The sequence below is a fragment of the Lathyrus oleraceus genome, chromosome 5 (assembly GCF_024323335.1).
Source record: "Lathyrus oleraceus cultivar Zhongwan6 chromosome 5, CAAS_Psat_ZW6_1.0, whole genome shotgun sequence".
In the NCBI taxonomy this organism is placed as follows: Eukaryota; Viridiplantae; Streptophyta; class Magnoliopsida; order Fabales; family Fabaceae; genus Lathyrus; species Lathyrus oleraceus.
This window is the reverse complement of record NC_066583.1, coordinates 364108426-364128470: the sequence shown is the minus strand read 5'-3', so window position 1 is coordinate 364128470 and position 20045 is coordinate 364108426. Positions and strand designations below refer to the sequence as shown.

Sequence of the window (20045 nt, the reverse complement as noted above, 5' to 3'; positions counted from 1 at the left end):
GTGTTAGTAGTTAGTGTGCCATAAGGCAAATTTAGCGCTATGTTAAGCAATCGTAATTGGACTTATGTAGAAGTCACAACTATCTGAGGCCGGTCAATAATAATGTAGGCAACAACACAAGTTAGAAGTCTTGATTAGTGAACCAAGTTCCAACAACTTGCCATGCCAAAAAGAAAAAGAGAATTGATCTTGTATTGGTTTAAGCCTTTTGCATGATTTAGAAAACAACCTATCCTTAATGCAAAACCATTCACTTGATCAATTGATCAAGATGAATTAGATTTGGATCAAGGAAGATTAAGTCTCCCTAATCAATGCTAACTTATCAACCTTCAACTCTTGATCAAAAAAGAAAATAAGAAGAAGAAGATGGAGATGGAGAATGGATAATGAAATGGAAAGATCAAAATGCATAAGATGGAATAAGATGTACCAATCCATATGTATTGACCAATTGACATTGAAAGTCAAAGTCAAACAATAAGAAATCAGAAATGGGATGGATATTGGAGATCAAACAATGAGCATAATATTTTTTGCATTTTTCAATATTAAAATAAACTTGAATAAAAAATGATGGAAAGGTCAAACTTCAAAATCACTTAAAATCAACCTTGAAAGGTCCAAGTAATTTATCCCAAGTTCAACAAGGTCAAACCAAGTTTGACAAAAAATTCAGCATTTTTAAAAGTCAGAAACTATTTTTAAACAATTAAAAATGAATAAAAATAACCTAATTGAACTAAAATCTCAAATAAATCTCAAATCAATTTAAAAATTGATGAGAATATTTTTCATAGATCCATCATCATTCAAATAGGTTAGGAAAATATTTTTGTATTTTTTGAATATCAAAAACTATTTAAAATGAATTAAAAACAACCAGAAAAAGAGAAAATACACAAAAAAATATCAAATGACAAAATAAAAAATATTAAAAATCAGAAATAGAAACTAGAATTTATTTGGAGACTAATGCAATTGGTCCCAAAATTTTTGGAATTAAAATGAAAGAGTTATGATTTTTTGAAATAAAATGAAATAAACAAAATAAAAATCAGAAATTAGAAAATGTGGAAAATCCTGGCGCGTTGGATCAAGTTTCATTAAATGATGTGGCACATCAGATGGCTCACAGGCACGCGCGTACCATAGGCATGAGTCAAAGGCGAAGTACAATGTATTAAAAAAGGTCATAACAATGAATGGCATCGATTAGATCTAGGAATGCAATCACACGGTCCAGATTGGATCTGGCAATGAAGCAGCCACCGGAGCCACCTTCTTCTCCGGTGAGCTTGCATTTTCCGGCCACCATAGCAGACAATCAAAGCTTAACCAAATCACACGATCTATACATCATTGGAAAGCTGGGATGATGTACATCATCCCTTTACCATCCATTTTCACTCTAGATTTCCATGGTGTGAGAAATCAGAGGTTGAAAAATCTGGTGTTCATCATGAACTCAATGGATTTCAAAAATTAAATGCATAATCATGATGCCTCTATTGAGAGGACTTCAGCCAACACAAGATCCAAGCAAATAGGTCAAAGGATGATGAGATTCGAAGAAAATACCAGTTGAAGAGTAAGCTTGAATTCTGGAAACTTGAGCTCGATTCTTTGCTTTCTTTGCCAAAACAGAAGATCAGTGAGATGAATGATGAAGGTTTAGAAGCTTTGGATCCAAAGATTCAACCAAATGTAGTTGAATTTTGGATCTGAAAAATTTGAAGAAAAATGGAAATAGCTTCTTTGGTGAGGTTGGGGAATCACTCCAGCAGGGTTTCAGGCGCCTTTTGGTTGAGTTTGAATGAAGCTGAGCACTTCTATTTATAGCAAAACAAACTGTAAGCAAGGTGAATTCTCATGTGCATGGAATTTGGACTTCTCATGCATGGGCCTGTACAGGCGCGTGCAAAGCCTAAAAATGGATGGGAATACAAGCTGAACTCAGATGCCGATGATTTGGACGTGTAATTAGAGCTGCATTGGCTTGTGCATGAAGTTATGATGTGAATTCCATAATTTAACCTAAATGTTCACCTCTTCGAAAATACCAATTGCCAAATCCAAACATGATCATGTGAGTAATGGTTGGAAAGGTCTTGATGTAAGGAACAATTGTTATGTTGGACAAAAACTCATTTGAAGTGTGGAAATTAGTGAATTTTGAGTTTAAAGTGTGATGTGCAAAAAATGTCAATGCAAGGTTTCCAAATTTGGCCAATGTTCAAGCCCTTCTGTTTGATGATGCAAGCCTCAAATGGAAACACCTCCAACATCGAAGTTGTATATATTTTCAAGAAAATCAAAATGGACTTAAATTTTGCATTATTTGGATTTTGGATGAAAGAGTTATGGGCACTTGAAGTTGGACTTTTTTGCCTTTCAATGCATTTGGTCCAAAAGGACCTATAATGTCTTGTATTATCACATGTATTTACTTTGAGATTTTTAACTTTTGTCCAACATAACATTTTAAGTAGACATCTTAATATTTCCAATGCATTTTATACCACCTCCAAATCATAAAAAATGAATGAGTTATGTCCTTGGAAAGTTGACCCAAAATTAGGGTTTCAGTCAAAATGACCTATAATGTATTGGAATGACAGATGGCCTTCCAAGCTTCAAATCAATTTTTGATGAACATGAAAGTTGTTCATATTGTCCTTAAGAACATTTTTTCTTTTGGAACCATCTCCATTTGACCAACACATAAAACGTTAGGTCTCAGTGCATTTCAAAATAGTCAGATGAATTGACTGATCAACTTCTCAAGTCCATGCCTCATATCTTGATGAATTGATGATTGAGGACACTCAAATAAGTTCAAACATGCATGAAATGATGAATTAAAGAACTTCCCTTGATTGTATTTGACCATGGGCTGAGGTTGCTTCAAGAACAAGGCATTGTGGTACACAGATGAATTAGGGTTTCTTTTGGGGAACCAACCTCAAACCCTTTGACTTGCTTTGATCAAAATAATGACTTGAGATGCTAGGGAGTAATATTTGATGGATGAGAGCTTTGGGAACCATTACCATGCTTGCTATCATCTCCTCTTGGCCTTATCATTTCACATATGATCTCCTAGAAGCTTTGACCTTGTGATTGCTCCAGCTACAAACAAAAGATGTTAGTGACATATTTTTGTGCTTTTGGTTATTAAACAAAATAAGAAATGCAATGATATACAATTCAAGCATGCTTGGTGATCTCAAACCAGTCTCAAGAAGTCCCACCCAAAGGGAAAGGGAACCAAGATGCTAGTGATCCTTGAGGCAATGCAAATGCAATGTTATGATGCCATGAGGGATATTAGGGACAAAATTAGGGTCTTACAATGATGTTTGTGGAACTTGCTAAGTTTTACCCTCATTACAGTGAGGCGACTACTGAGTTCTCGAAGTGTATAAAATTCGGGAATGGTTTGCATCCTGAGATTAAGTAGGTGATTGGATACTAACAGATTAGGAGTTTTCCATAGTTGGTGAATAACTAAAGAATTTATGAGGATGATAGTAAGGCTCAGTCGGCTCACTACAAGGAGTTGAGCGAGAGAAAAGGAAAGCAAAGTCTAAACTGTGGGAAGCCATATAGTGCTCCAGCTGATAAAGGTAAACAAAGAGTCGTTGGTGGTAAGAGGCCAAGTGGGGGAGGTGATCCAACTCCTCTTTAAGTGATATAGGTGCGGTGAGTTGGGTCATCGCGTCAGTTTGAATGCAAGAATGATGTGAAAAAGTGTTACAAGTGTGGGAAGTCAGGACATCTGGTTGCTGATTGCAAAGAGAATGTGGTGACTTGCTACAACTATAGTGAACCAGAACATATCATCACTCATTGCCTGAAGCCTAAGAAAGCTTCAACTGGAGGAAAGGTGTTTGCTCTAACGGGAACTCAAACTTCCCTTGATGACGGGTTGATTAGAGGTATATGTTATATTAATAAAACACCTTTGATTGATATTACTAATACTGGTGTTACTCGTTCTTTTATTGCTAATGACTGTGTGGAAAGGCTAGGCCTTGTTGTGTCTTCTATGAAAGGAGAAATGGTTATCGAAAATCCTGCTAAAGGTTCGGTGACAACTACTTCAATTTGTTTGAATTGTCTTCTGTTAATCTTTGATAAAGATTTTGGAATTGATCTTATTTGCTTCCAATTAGAGAATCTTGATGTTATCTTGGGGATGAAATGGTTGGAGTTCAATAATTTTTATATTAACTTTTATAACAAGTTGGTGTGGTTTACTCCTGATGAGGTGGAAGAAGTTGGTTTCTTGTCTACTAGAGAGTTGAAGGAGCTTTTGGAAGAGGAAGCTCAGGTGTTTATGATGTTCGCGGCATTTTCTGCTAAGAGTCAGGCAGTGATTGATAAATTGTAGGTAGTGTAGGATGTTCCAAAGGTGTTTCCAGATGACATTTTAGATGTACCGCCAGAGAGAGAGGTGGAGTTTTCTATTGATCTTGTCCCTGGTACCAAACCTAATTTTATGAAACCATACAGGATGTCTGCATCGGAGTTAGCATAGTTGAAGAAACAATTAGAAGATTTGTTAGAGAATAGATTTGTAAGACCAAGTGTGTTGCCTTGGGGAGCTCCAGTGTTGTTGGTAAAGAAGAAAGACGGTAGCAGGAGGTTGTCTATGGATTATTGATAGTTGAATAAAGTGACGATTAAGAACAAGTATCAAATTTTGAGAAGAGATGACTTGAGGGATCAGTTGGTGGGTGCTCGTGTGTTTAGCAAAATTAATTTGAGGTCAGGTTACCACCAGATCAGAGTGAAGGATGAAGATGTACAGAAATCAACATTTAGAAGTCGATATGGACACTATGAGTATTTGGTGATGTCGTTCGGTGTTACTAACGCACTCGAAGTATTTATGGAGTACATGAACCATATCTTTCATACTTACTTGGATCATTTTGTTGTGGTATTTGTTGATGACAGTTTGATCTATTCTAAATCAGAAGAATGACATGTTGAGCATTTGCAAGTTGTATTGCAAGAGTTAAAGGAGAAGAAACTTTATGCTAAGTTATTGAAGTGTGAATTCTGGTTGAAAGAGGTTAGTTTTCTTAGTCATGTTATTTCAGGTGGTGGTATTGTTGTGGATCCATCCAAGGTAGATGCAATTCTACAATGGGAAGCTCTGAAGTCGGTGACAGAGATTAGAAGCTTTTTGGGCTTGGCTGGTTATTACCATAGGTTTATTGAATACTTTTCCAAGTTGGCACTTTCGTTAACTCAGTTGACCTGCAAAGGTAAACTGTTTTTGTCGGACGTTCATTGTGAGAATAGTTTCATGGAGCTGAAGAAAAGGTTGACTACAACTGCAGTTTTGATTTTACCTAAACTAAATGAACCGTTTGTGGTGTATTGCGATGTGTCGTTGATGGCTTTAGGTGGTGTGCTAATGCAAGATGGAAAGGTTGTGGCTTATGCTTCACAACTTTCGAGAGTCATGAGAGAAATTATCTTACTCATGATTTGGAGTTGGTTGTGGTGGTGTTTGTGTTGAAAATTTACAAGCCTTATCTCTATGGTTCCAGATTTGAAGTGTTCATTGATCATAAGAGTTTGAAAACTTGTTTGATCAGAAGGAATTGAATATGAGACAACGCATATGGTTTGAATTCTTAAAGGATTATAACTTTGGCTTGAATTATCATCCCGGAAAGGTGAATTTCGTGGATGATGCTTTAAGTTTGAAGTCTTTGCATATGTCTTCTATGATGGTTAGCTAGTTTGAAATGATTGAACAGTTCAAAAACATGAGTTTGGTCTGTGAGCTGACACTGCAGAGTGTTATGTTGGGTATGCTGAAGATCAACAATGATTTTCTTAATAATCTTAAATTGAGTCAGAAGTTGGATGTGAAGCTGGTGGACTTGAGAGTTGGATGTAATTAGAATGAAAGTAATGATTTCAAAGTGGATGAACAAGGTGTGTTGAGGTGCAGATACAAAATTTGTATTTTTGACAAAGCTGAGTTGAAAAAGATGATTTTAGAAGACAGTCATCGAAGTAGCATAAGTATTCATCCAAGTGCTACTAAGATGTATCCCGATTTAAAAAAGATCTTTTGGTGGTATGGAATGAAGCGAGATGTGGCTCAGCTTGTTTATGCTTGTTTGACTTGTCAGAAGTCAAAGGTTGAACATCAGAAACCTTAAGGATTGATGCATCCGTTGGATATTCCAGAATGGAAATGGGATAGCATTTCTATGGATTTTGTGATAGGGTTATTGAATACTTCTAAAGGGCGTGATGCCATTTGGGTAATTCTTGATAGACTGACGAAGTCGCCCCATTTTATTTCAATTAACATCTATTTTTCTATACAGAAGTTGGCAGAGATATATATCCGTGTGATTGTGAAGTTGCATGGAGTTCTGTTGAGTATTATGTCGGATAGAGATCTGAGGTTCACTTCCAGATTTTGGGAGAGTTTGCAGGAAGCTTTAGGTTAGAAGCTGAGGTTGAGTTCATCTTATAATCCTAAAGTGCAAGTTGATTTATTTTACTCTAATAAATCTTTTAAATTTACACAAGGAAAATTTAGGATGTTACATGGAGATTTGTGAGATGTTGGATCAAAGTCTAGTATGGTCGAATGGTAGCTTCTTAGTTTGACAATTCGACAAGATCATTAGTATGTAATGAAAGTATGCTCACATGTTGTAGTCGAAGTATGTTAGGATTTTTAGCATGTTGAATTGGGTCTGTTTGTTAAACCCAATTATTTAAGTTAACTTGTTCTCTAAGTTAGCTTGTTAATGAGCCTGTGTGTAAAAACCAATAAGTTTAGTGTGTTAGTTTTCTTATAAATAACATACAATTCTCTCATAATTGTATAACACAAATCCTAATTAAGGTGAGAGGGGTTATTTGCTATTTTGTAACACTTATAATCTTGTTTCAAAGAGAAAATAAAGAATAGTAGTTTATAACCAACTTGTTATGTTCTTCTTACATCCCTTTTTCTACCCTTGTGCGTTTATTGCCGATCAAGAAATCAATTATACTTTGTTATTTCGGTATTGTTTTCACAACAATAATGACTTTAATTTGACCTTTAATTCTATGACAATTTTGTTTTATTGTCATTTATTTCTTTGTTCCTTCATTTCCTGGGATTCAGATGCATGATTCCTATCCAAATCCATTACATGACTTAAGGTTCAATATCCTCCCTGGTTAAAAGTGAAGCCGGCCTCTAATTTGATGACCTCGTCTTCCTGAAAAGCATGTACTGGTTATGCTAGATATCACATTCCATCCTTCAGGATTCCTAGATGGTTATTATCATGTGATTGAAATTTATTCTATAAAAAATGGATGTGAGGTATCTTGCTTATAACATTTTACATGCAACAAAATGGTGTTGCCTTCTTTACAAAATGGGCCATTGATGGAACTTAGCGAATGATATAAAAACTGGTCTTTAGATTTTGACATAACGGTCCATAATATCTAAGCACAAATTTGTTAGGATGTAATGCTTTAAGAAAAATATAATTATCATAGACCCTCAAGCATGAAGCCTATAAGGGCGAAGTCTTTTAAGGAAAATATAACTATGATCATTCCTTCAATGGTGAGGTGTTTTAAGGACCACATAAATATTCATATTCCCTCAAATACGAGACCAATAAAGACAAAGTATTTTAAGGAAAACATAATTGTTCTTAGTCCCTCATCCACGGGGCATGTAAGGGAACATTATTTTAGGGTTAAGACATGGTAGTATGCAATTTCTCAAGGTAAGAAGTCATTAGGGGGGGGGGGGGGGGGTATATGTAACGATGTTGTAACCTATAGACTTTAGATTGGTTTTAATCGCGACCTTCCAAATAGATCTGATGATTGATCTTGTGATTAGGGGATCTAATTATGGGATGTTATGCAATCTCATTACTATAATAATAACGTTAGAGATAAAAGTTTAGTATCAATCAAATTCTATAATAAATAAAATTAATAAATATACTTTTTTTTAAATTTATTTTTGACAAAGACACACATTAAATCTTTATGAATTAATTTTATACAAAATTTAAATCATTTTTCTTTTTTAAAATTTATTAAATTAACTTCAAGAAATTCTTAACACTGTCCTTTTAAAATGAAATAAATAAGTGAAACATTAAATTTTGATTAAATTTATATGTGTAAATATATTTTTAAATTTCATTCAAATGGTTAAGTTGATGTGAAGAATCACAATACCGTGAAATCCATATGATTAAGAATTTTCAAAAAAAAAATAAAATAAGAGTGTAACTCATAAATTTCATTTCAATTATAATTATTATATATTTTAAAGCATAAACAAAATATTGGAGTATGTCTACACTTATTCTCAGAACAAAAAAGAAAAATAACAATAAGAATATTCAAACACAAACATTTCAACAAATTACTAATTAATTTGTATTGTTTTTGATCAAAATATTGTTTAAACAATATCTTAGTCATCCATTTTAAATTCCCAATCTAATTTTATTTCAGCAAAGTTGAATAAAGTAAAAGGATCAAAGTCATCATCCATTCCATCAAATCTGAACTCAGTATTAGGATCAAAGTCATCATCCAATCCATCAAAGTTGAACTCGATAGAAGGGTCAAAGCTGGTAGAAGCGTTGTCTAAGAAATCACCACCCTTATTCTTTAATTCTTCCCAGAACTCATCTATGCTCATCGCTTCATTTATTTCAATAAATGTGTCAGGGTTTATGGAATGGTTTGGGATGGCATCAATAGGTGTCGGTGGTGGTAATAAAGTAGGATGAGAAATATCAAAGGCCGGTAAAAAGGGTTTAGGAATCTCTATAGTCAAATTAAGTTTCCTTCTTTTTGTGGATCTTTTTAAAGGTGAGATATTTCTTTCTCGCACAGATAGTTGAGGCACAATGTCATCTTTTTCTGGGTTGAATGGAGTTATTGGAGATCCTGGATTTGCACGGGCTTCAACTTGTTGAAACATAAATGAACCTGAACCAATTCAACGCTTCTTATTTTAATACTCAAAGAATACTACATTTTATGTACATAAATAACAATGGTAAAAAAATATATATAAAATTACAACTTGGAAAATACAATGATATCTTTACTTTTCATATAAAATTATGAGAAATAATCTAATTTTAACCAACTTTTTATATTTTGATATTGTTGTACCATTTTATACTTTTTTTATTGAATACTTGAAACTTAAAATTGAAATATTTATAATATATGAATTGTTTTTGTATTTTTTAAAGAAAATATAAATACATTGAAATGTTGTTGGGACATGACAATATTGACATCGTTTATTCTCGGCGTGCCTCAATATGTGCATTTTATTTTTGTAATTTTTTTCAAACTCAAAAATCAGTTATAAGACCAATTAATCTGGGAGAGGAATCCCACCACTGGTTATTGGCTCAATTGATGCCATAACAAAGCTATGTTAGAAATAACTCAACATAGAAATGGTTGACACCTATAGAATTTAAATCAGAGATCTTGAGAAGATCACACTCTCATGTCTTAAAGCCTTCACCACCAAGACAATCCGTAGAGATTGTAATATCTTTATCTTATAACTGAATACTATAGTGGTATAATTTTATCTCTCCTCTGTATACCATATAATAGAAAAAAATAACTATGGTTAGAAATCATTGTATATGAGATGAAAGTTTTTGTAAGAAAAATACTCAAAATCATATGCAAATCACCCATAGATTGCGAGATATAAATTAAAATAGATAAAGTATATAAAAATCAGATCTTTAATTGAAAATGACTTAAAACCTGAAACTCGATTTTCCTCGTTATGAAAGATAGAATCTCCATCCTCCATGCTTACTAGTAACACCTCAATGGATATTACTCTCAGTCCAACTATTGAATTTATAGTAGATGAAAAAGTACTACAAGTACTATTTTCAATTAAAAAAATACTTTTTGTAATTTTTTAGAGTATATCTATGCTCAATTTTGAATACTAATCTTCATTAATATAATATTTTTCTCCTTTGACTATAAATTTATTTAAAAGTTACAAATTATTTTTAATATCATTAAATATCATATTTTCTACAATTTTTTTCATTTGAAATATTATATTTTAGAGTCGGTAACGTAGTACGGAAAGTTTGTTCAATGTTTGTTCTAGTAATAAATAAAAATTAGATTCTAGTAAAAAAAAAATTTAATAGAAAAAAAATGAAAAAATCATTTATTTAAGTGGTGGGTTAGATAGTTTAATTAGTATGTGCTAGTTAAGATAGATGAATGTAAATTATTGATTCATGTTTTAATCTCAAACAACAACATTCATTTGAATTTTGGTTATTTAAAGTCGTAAACAAATTGTTAATACTTATAAATCAAATTAAAAATGAAAATAAAATACATCAATAATTTTCATCAAAATACTTTATTATTTTATATTTAAATTTATTTTGATTAATTTTACGTAAACGCGATCAATTAAGAAGATAAATTTTTTGATTGCTAACTAGCACTAATGAGATATTGAAATTATTATATATATATATATATATATATATATATATATATATATATATATATATATATATATATATATATATATATATATATATATATATATATATATATATATATATATATATATATATATATATATATTCTCCTTTTAGAAAAAAAAATAGTTAATTTCGCACTTGATATTTAAAATATATAAAAAAAACGGTTTGACTAGCATACATATAAAGACTAATTAAATTCTTACTATTTTTAATTATATTAAAATAATTAAATGATTATATTACTTTTATATTAAGTAATTGTATACTAAATAATATATTAGGTTAGTGAGTTAAGTAGCACAACTGATATTTGTTAGATGTGTAACGTCTCAGACTTCTTTTAAGAGTACCGATTGATTCTACATACTAACATGTGTATTTTCAGCATGTCTTATCTTCAATTGCATGTTTTCCAAGAAAATTTCTAGAAGGTCACTCATCTAAATATTATTCCAAGTTAAACACGTTTAACTATGTAATTCTTATTTGTTAGGCTACCGAAAAGAATATGCATCTTGTTGGTATATATACTACCAATCAATCCTTATAGGCTTTCCTTCAACCTAAAGTCGAACGAATTGCACTCGAACGCGTCGCATGATTGATTACACAATAGAGTCACCATCAAACTTTATTTATCCCAAAAGAGGAAAGGGATAATATTGATAAAACCCTAGGGGAATAGAGAAACGGGGTAAGGAAGTGAAATATACAAGAAAAGGATATTAGCACCACTCATATCCATGGTAATCCATGGGAACTATTTTGAATGCTCTTTCTTTGATGGGTGTTGCTATCTTCATGTACCTGAATAATAGAAAATGGGTTAGAGAGAGAGTGCTCGAAGACGATTGGGGGCCTTCATGCCTACGTATTCTCATGGTGCAATGAGAAAGTTAGAGTCTCGTAGTTTGCGGAACCAAAGCGAGAAAGGGGGGGAAAGAAATAAAAATGCTCGTCAAGGATTCACATCCTCTTGCCTATGTATCCTCATAGTGAAATGCGAAAATCAGAGCTCTGTAGTCCATAGGACAAAGACTGAGAAACGAGATAGATTGAGGATGGTATTTAAACCGAAAGGAAGACTTACCAAAGCACAAAGACTGGCATGGTAAAGAAATGGTGTTAAAACAAAGATAAGAGGTGTATAACCATAAAGATGTCAACCCAAGAAAGAAAGATAAAGGTATATAACAATTGAAGGTGTCAACCTGAATTGCGATGTCAAAACCAAGAGAAAGGGAGGGGGTTAACCATAAAAGTGTGTCCCAAGAAGGAAACTTAGGTATATAACCAATGAATGTGTCAACTTGGATTATGGTGTCAAACCTAAGGTAAAGGAATGGGGTTTACTATAAAGGCGTTTCCTAAAAGGAAAGCAAAGGTATATAACCAGTGAAGGTGTCAACCTGGATTGTGGTGTCAAAAATAAGAAATTCAAGGGGGTTAACCATAAAGGTGTGTCCCAAAAGGAAAGGGTTTAACCGTAAAGGTGTGTCCAAAAAGGAAGTTGCAATGGTGTTTAAACCAAAAGGATATGAAAAGAGAAGCTACAAGGGTGGAGCAGACTTGATAGTGAATTGACTTGAATTGCAATAAAATCTCTGCATAGAGTTGAATACTCTGAGCACCTGGGTCATTCTTCACGTACCCAAAATACTCAGAATGAGGACATGAATGATCTCTCTCAACCCTTCCTTATTACTCAAGGCTCATGTCATGCAACCGTCGTCAATGTCTGACAAGTTGTTGAAACAGGATCACAAGGATGATCTGTGGGGATGAGGCAAATGACTTCTGCATGATTTGTGCTTAAGTTCTTGTACTTGTTGGGAAGCTAAAGCTCCAAAGTGACCGAGACAAGTCTCACCAAGTGACTAAGGGACTTATGGTCACTTGACAAAGACATAGGGGATGTATGTAAAGTCAAATGATCTATTTGATCAAAGAATTTGATCAAGCTACGAGAATGGTATAAATAAGACACATAATGCATGATCATATACATACTAACCTAGAGTCTCGTTGTTAGGTAGCTCAAGAGAAAGCAATGTCGGTAAAATATGTAATAATCCTAGATCTTATTGTTAGGTAGTCCAAGAGAAATCCATGTGTCTGCTAATGTGTGCTAACCTAAACAAATGAATGTGATAAGCAAAAGCATAAGGCAAATGAACCATAAACAAGATGACAAGGCCATAACTTCAATAGTTCAACAGTAGGACCAAGTCAAAAGGACTAAGGCCACTGAGTCCCAAACCACTCCAAATCAAACAAAGGTTCAAGGTCTTAAGCCTAAAGTCCAAAGTCTAAAGTCCAAAGTGTGGGCATCATCACCCCAAGTCAAGATTAGGTCTTAAGGATAATGTCAAATCATTTTATCATGTTTTAATTTATTGAGATTGTCAAGTAGATCAAACATAATATAAGAAGAAACAGATGAATAAGACAAGATGAATAATATATGAAGTGAAATGATGAGTAATGAGACATAAAGTAATTTGCATAAAGTAAAGGCATAAAAGTAAATGACTTAAATTAAATGACAAGAATTAAATGAAAATAAATAAAGTTAATGATTAATGGTGAGAGTGTAAGACCCCAATTTTGACCCTAAGATCCCTCATGCAATTTCATCATAAGCACTAGCATTGGGATCATACCTTGGCATCCTCCTTACCCCTCTCTCATTGGGTTTGTTTTGGGAGAGGTCACCAAGCACCATTAGATTGTATGATACTTGTATATTATCATTTTACTAACTAAAATACCAAAAATATGTCTTTGCATTTGCCTAACTCTTTTGTAGGTAAGGCATGATCACATTGATTTATCAAGTTCATATCTAGGATTTGAGGCCCTCATGACAAAGATCATAACCATGAATTTGATCCAAGAATGGTTATAATCATCATATATGAGTTCCATTGATTCTTGCATGTTATTCTTCAAGAGTTTGGAGGTGATTTGCCTTGGAAACCCTAGTTTGACTGGGTATCCTGAGTAACTTCTCCAACAAGCCATCTCACCAATTGATCAAATTTCTAAAGGTACACTTCAAAATTCATCATCTTATGCATATATGATCTACCATGATCTAGGAAAGTCAAGAGAATTGAAGGTTAGCAAGTTGGTTGATGGTGGTTGGCCAGATGAATTCATCTGATCAAAACTGGGTCTCCCTAGACCCTATCTCCTATAATTTTCACCATATGAAAATTATTCCAAGATAAAGGTTACTCTAAATGACATTCCAAACAACTTTCATGTTGATACCTAGAGCTAGTTTTTCTTGGAAAATCATTTTCTATGTTGAAACATTATAGGTCATTTTGTCTAAACCCTAATTTGAAAGTCAACTTCCCAAGGAAATAACTTGCTCAATTTTTATGAGATGAAAGATTTCCAAGTTGAACAATAAAACTAAAGATGTCTAATTCAACTTTGATGTTTTGAGTGAGAGATAAATCAACTTTTATGAGCATGTGATATGAGGATACATTATAGGTCATTTTTTACCTATACCATTGAATAAGTGATTTTTCCAAACTTCAAAAATGAATAACTCTATCATTCTAAATCCAAATGACATGAAATTGGTGACCATTTTGAAGGTATTTAAAAGATATACAACTTTTATGAAGACACTTTTCTCATTTGAAGCTCACATAAAAAGTTAAGTAATATGGAATATTGAGATATATAGCTTGACACTTAGAAAATGTTTCAACATGTTGAAATTTCCAAACTTCCACCTCAAATTTCACCATGATCCAAGCTCTAAATGGAAAAGTGTTCAACATCAAACTTGTTCTCCTTGACCTAAGCTTTCCAAAGAACCTAAGTTCATGCATTTTGGATGAAGTTTGTTAGGTTTGCGCATGACTTTAACAAAGCTGCACCATTGGAGGAAATCGAATGTCCAAAACTCCATTTCACCTTACCTTTCCAATCAAGCATCATTTTTACTTCAGTACAGTTGCAATTGGATCAAAATGGATTTCTTCATGGGCCTGTACACGCCCATGCAAGCTTGTGCATCACATTGCCAAATTTAGCAAATTTTCAAGTGTGCAATTATCAATCCCAAATGCTATAAATACATGGCCTCTGAGCTCATTTCAAGTACACCTTGCATGCCAGCTTTTCCCCCCAATTCAAACCCTCTTGTTCAAAAGGAAAACCTGATAATTTTTAATCTGAAAAATTGAGTTTGAATCTCAACTGTTTGGAGATTCAAGAACTCCAGGATCCAAAGCCTTGCACCATTTCTAACCACTCCCTGCAAGTTTCTCAAGTGTGATTAGATCGTGTTTGAAGCAAGCAACCTAAAGTTCTGCACAACATTGAAGGTAATTTTCAGAAAACTTCATCTCTTCGATTCTCACTCAATTCTCATCAATTCTCTTGGATCTTTGGTTGTCTGAAGTCCTACCAATGTAGGCAAGAAGATTGAGTTGCTTAGAGGTCAAATTGAAGCAACTCAGTTGACACACCTCAAAATTCAACTCCTCATATCTTTCTATATATGTGGAGTTAGTTAAAATTGAGGTCAGATTCGTGCTCTACGCCATTTTTTCTTTCAGATCATGTCCTCCTTTTTTTATTTTGGTGATGGTTGAGGGTGGACCAGTCTGGTGAGGTCCACCGGAGAAGAAGACCGGAGCTCTGGCTCCGGCGCTGCGTTTGCACGTCTCCCAGCCACGGGATCCTTTCAAAATGTTTTAATCCTAAGCGCCAATTGTGTTTACCCTTGGTACAGCGTGTTGACTCGGGTGTTTGGTGGAACGCGCGTTTCAGACCACTTGATCTGCCACCTCAATTAATTAGGGAGATCAAGTGGTCCACATTTTTTTGATTTTTTTATTTTAATTTTTATTCCTTTGATTTTCATTAATTCATATTAGTTTTAATATTGATCCAAAAAATATGAGAGTTTCACCAAATAATTTCAAATAATTTCCTCTTTCATATTTTGAATTAAAATTATTTTTTGGATCATTATTAATATTTTCATGATTTAATTGATTTTGTGAATATTTTTAATTGTTTAAAAATACTTTTAAGTCTTTAAAAATTTTGAAATTTTTTCTCCAAGGTCCTTTGATCTTGTTTGACCTATGATAAATCTCATGGCCATTTCTTTGGTGTTTTGATGAGGTTTTAGGAATTTGACAAACCATATTTAATTTAAATGCCTTATTAGTATTTTTAATTTGAATAAATTCCAAATAATTGTGTTGACCTATTGTGATGATTTGTGTAAGTTTGACTCATGTTGTTGGGCCTTGGTCAAGGTTGATTTGACTTTGTTAAGTTAATATCATTGGATTTAGGGGAATGATGGAATGTACATTCCATCTCCCAAAATGAATGAATGACATTAATTTGGTAAAAGTCCTCCTTTGACCAATTTGTTATTTTATTCATCCTTTTCCCTCTTCATCTAATTCCCCTTCTTCATCCATTCATTTTCATTTGGTCAATGACATCTCAAAGTCCTAATGCTAGTTGATCGAAAAATTGGCATGAGTATGGATGAGATTAGGCCACACCTTTTTCATATTCTTTTTGTGTGTGATATGTTTCATGAGCATAGTCCATTATACTATGTCTCTAACATGCATTAACACCAAAATTCTATTGCCTAGCCTTAAATAGTTGTGACTTCTACATAAGTCCAATTACGATTGCTTAACATAACGCTAAATTTTTGACACAAAAGGCATAGCATTCTAGTTAGTGAGATTGTAAGTCTCCCCTCTTTCATGGTATTGTGTGGAAACTTGGCCTTTTTTCCTTCCTTTGGAAGATGTCTTGGCTCAAGGATCCATGCTTGTGATAAGTGGGTTGAGTGTTCTCCAAAGAGTGACTTAAAATGAAAAGCAAAAGCAAAACAATACTAACTTCTAACTCACTAACAACTAAGATTTAATTTCAAGTCCTTTATTTTAATGCACTTTAATTTTTTTTAAGTTCTATTCATTTGCCATTATTCATACCATTCTAATTGTTTATGTTAATGTCATTTTCCCTTTGTCCATTTGGACCATATTGTGTGATATATCTTGCTTGTGTATATTTTGTTTGTTTGTATGGTCTTGGACCATTAATGTACATAATAAGAACAAAAACCCTAAAAAACTTTTGTGTGGACTGTTGACTTGATCTTGGACAAATTGGACTTGCAATTTAGGCAACCTCCATATGCTAAAGGACTTGGCCAATGCCAACTTTTGTGAAACCAAGTGATTGCAATTTGAAACTTCATCTGATACATCATTCAAGATCCCTTTGAGTTCATCTGCAACATAATCATTGTGAAGCTGTTATTTTGAACCTGTGACTTATGGAATTCATCTGTTACATGGGCTTAATCTGAAGAAGATCATGGAATGGCTAAGCTTGGATATGGCTATCTTTATTTGATGCCTTACTCTTCAAGTTAATATTGTATGCATTGTTTGTTTCTTGATTCTAATATCCAAGGGAATTTGGGGTTTCTATATAGCATTCTTGCCTATTGGATTGCTACCCATCGGTCAGATCTTTTCAACTTTTAACTTTTAATTTTGTGCATAGGATTAGTCTCTTCATCTCCTCCCCGTTTCTTTAATTTCAAAATCTTTTCCTCCTTTCAAAAAACTTCTTTGTTTGAACTTGTTATTTTCTAAATTTTGACCACTTTGCAAACTAGAAACTTTAGCCTTATGTCATTGCATTTTCAAACTTCTTTTCTTAATCAAACTTGTAAATAGACTTAACTATACGTGACCTAAACTTTCAAAAGCCAAAAAATAACTAACTCATCCAAACCATTTTCAGGCCTTTGTGTCTTTCAAACTTAATTTTGTTAAAAACAATGCATCCACTTTGAAATTTGTATCACGAACTACGAGGTTTTGATCCCTCATTTTTATGTTGGTACGTAGGCACAAGTTCGAAGGTCTTGTCAAACTCAAAAATATAATTAATGAATTATTTTCTCATCCCCTCACTCTATTTGTTTGTAAACATCATTTTTGTACAAAATACATATGCACACAAAAAAGGGCTCCCTAGGAGTACCTAGGACACTTTGGGTGCTAACACCTTCCCTCTATGTAACCAACCCCCTTACCTATAATCTCTGACATTTTATTAGTTTTGATTTGAAAACTTCTTACTTTTGGGTTTTGTTCGTACTTTTTCCCTTTTCCCTTAGAAACAATAAAAGTGCGGTGGCAACTCTTGTTATTTGATGTCTTGCTTATCCATAGCTTGATGATCATGAATTTACTGCTACAAACAGTTAGTGGTTAATTAATTGTGTCGAGAAAATTTTGCGTTATGTTAAGCAACCGTAAGTAGGTTTATATAGAAGCCATACCTATATGAGGTCGGGCAATAACAATTTATGTGTAAAACATGTTAGAGAATTAACACAAGTTAATCTTCTAAAAAATGTAACACAATGGAACCTTTGAACAAACCCTTGAAAGTTCATTGTCCATCAAAAAACTTTCGTAATTAATTGAATGAAAAAGCTGTTGTTGGAATCTAGCATTCCGGTAATACCCCGATTCATTGATTCGAAGGCCCACGTCTTGTTTTTATCGAATGTTCGTCGTTCTCCTAAAAAATAACTCAATATAAATTTAACCTAATTTTTCTCCCCCGCGTAATTAACAACTTCTTTTCAAAAGAACGTTTGTCTAATCCTTTCTAATATGTATATAATCTAGCGCTTAAGTCCCCTCCACGAGAATGCAAGCCAATGTTTTACTGTTATAATGTGATCTAGATACGTGTTCAAATCAATACATTATTAATCTATCAAAATCATTTCAAAAAGGGTGATGCTTAATCATTTCTAATGCATATACAAACTAGCGCTTAAGTCTCCGCCGCGAGCATACAAGCACACGTTTAGTCATTAGAACGCGATCTAAGTATTGGCTCATTAAAACGAACCAACCCATAAACTGCAGTCCCCGAACTATGAATGCTCTGATTTCCTTATTGCACTATAAGGATACATAGGCACGAGATTGCGAGATCTTGGCGAGCACACTAATAAAAAACCTCTCTTTTCCCCCTTCTGAGGTTTCCATCCATCTCTATTTTTAATCTTTTATTCACTCGAAGAAAACAAATAACATCAACTAACATTCAAATCGCAAATTAAATTAAAAGGTTCCCGTTGAGTACAACGGATATGAGGGGTGCTAATACCTTACCTTTACGTAATCGACTCCTGAACTTGAATATGGTTGCGACGACCATTATTCTATTTTTGAAAGGTTTTATTGATATTTTCATATTCCTTCATTAGGATATATAATGTTCGGTGGTGACTTTCGCGAACATCACGAGGGGTCGTATCTTTCGAGATGCGATAGTGACCTTTGGCATTAGAGGAACCGTCGAACACGAGCTTCCACCATGATCCTGATTCGGGTCCTTCATCAAGGCCTGGAATATTGCAATTTTGAAAGAACATGAAGTCCTCATCAGGAAAGTCAAACTTCATCGGGTGATAACCCTCTACTAGTTGATGGGTAAGATGGTCAGAAAAGACGCTCCCCTTGATAACTTTATGTGTTACATATTGGATGTCATACTTGGTTAACAACATCTTCCACCAAGCAATCCTTCCAATGATAGCGGGCTTTTAATAAATGTACTTTATTGCATCCATTTTGGATATCAACAAAGTTGTATGGAAAATCATATATTGTCTTAGACATTGAGCTGCCCAAGCTAAAGCACAACAAGTCTTCTCCAATAATGAGTATATGATCTCACACTCGATGAACTTCTTGCTTAATTAATAGATTGCATGCTATTTTCGGCATGTGTCATTATGTTGACCTAACACACAACTCATTGATTCATCTAGCACGGTAAGATACATGATTAGTGGCTTACCAGGAACATGTGATTTCAAGATCGGTGGTTCTTGCAAGTACTCTTTTATATTGTCAAATGCCTCTTGGCAATCATTATACCACATGATCACTTGATTCTTTCTTAACAATTTGAAAATTGGTTCTAAGGTAGCCGTCAAATGCTAGATGAACCTCGAAATATAACTAATTTGTCCAAGGAAGCCTCAATATTCTTTTTCTTTTATGGGATATGGCATGTCTTGAATGACCCTTACTTTGTCAGGATCAACTTCAAAACCCCTCTGACTCACAATGAACCCCTATAGCTTGTCAGATCGGACCCCAAAGGTGCACTTTGCAGGATTCAACCTTAACTTGAATTTACGGAGTCTAGAAAATAGCTTTTTCAAATGGTATAAGGGGTCGTATTCAGTCTTAGATTTGGAAATCATATCGTCTACATAAACTTCAATCTATTTATGGATCATGTCGTGAAATAGAGTCATCATAGCACGCTGATATGTTGTCCCTACATTCTTCTAACCAAATGGCATGACTTTGTAGCAGTAGGTTCCCCAAGGTGTAATGAATG

At 33.8% G+C, this 20045-nt stretch overlaps 1 protein-coding gene across 1 annotated transcript; it reads right to left on the bottom strand.

The window, feature by feature from the left end:
• Positions 1 to 8309: 8309 nt before the first annotated feature.
• On the bottom strand, positions 8310 to 9905 carry LOC127084725 (uncharacterized). The gene is made up of 2 exons (XM_051025233.1): positions 9823 to 9905; positions 8310 to 9012 (listed from the first exon to the last, which is right to left on the bottom strand). Exons 1-2 carry the CDS (start codon positions 9869 to 9871, stop codon positions 8489 to 8491), a joined length of 573 nt encoding a protein of 190 aa, XP_050881190.1. The 5' UTR covers positions 9872 to 9905; the 3' UTR covers positions 8310 to 8488.
• Between the last annotated feature and the right edge of the window lie 10140 nt (positions 9906 to 20045).

Coding starts and splice junctions, on each gene's coding strand:
- LOC127084725 (XM_051025233.1), bottom strand. CDS start 9,871: ATGGAGGATGGAGATTCTATCTTTCATAACGAGGAAAATCGAGTTTCA. Junction 9,013..9,822: donor CGAGGAAAATCGAGTTTCAG/GTTTTAAGTCAT, acceptor GAATTGGTTCAG/GTTCATTTATGTTTCAACAA.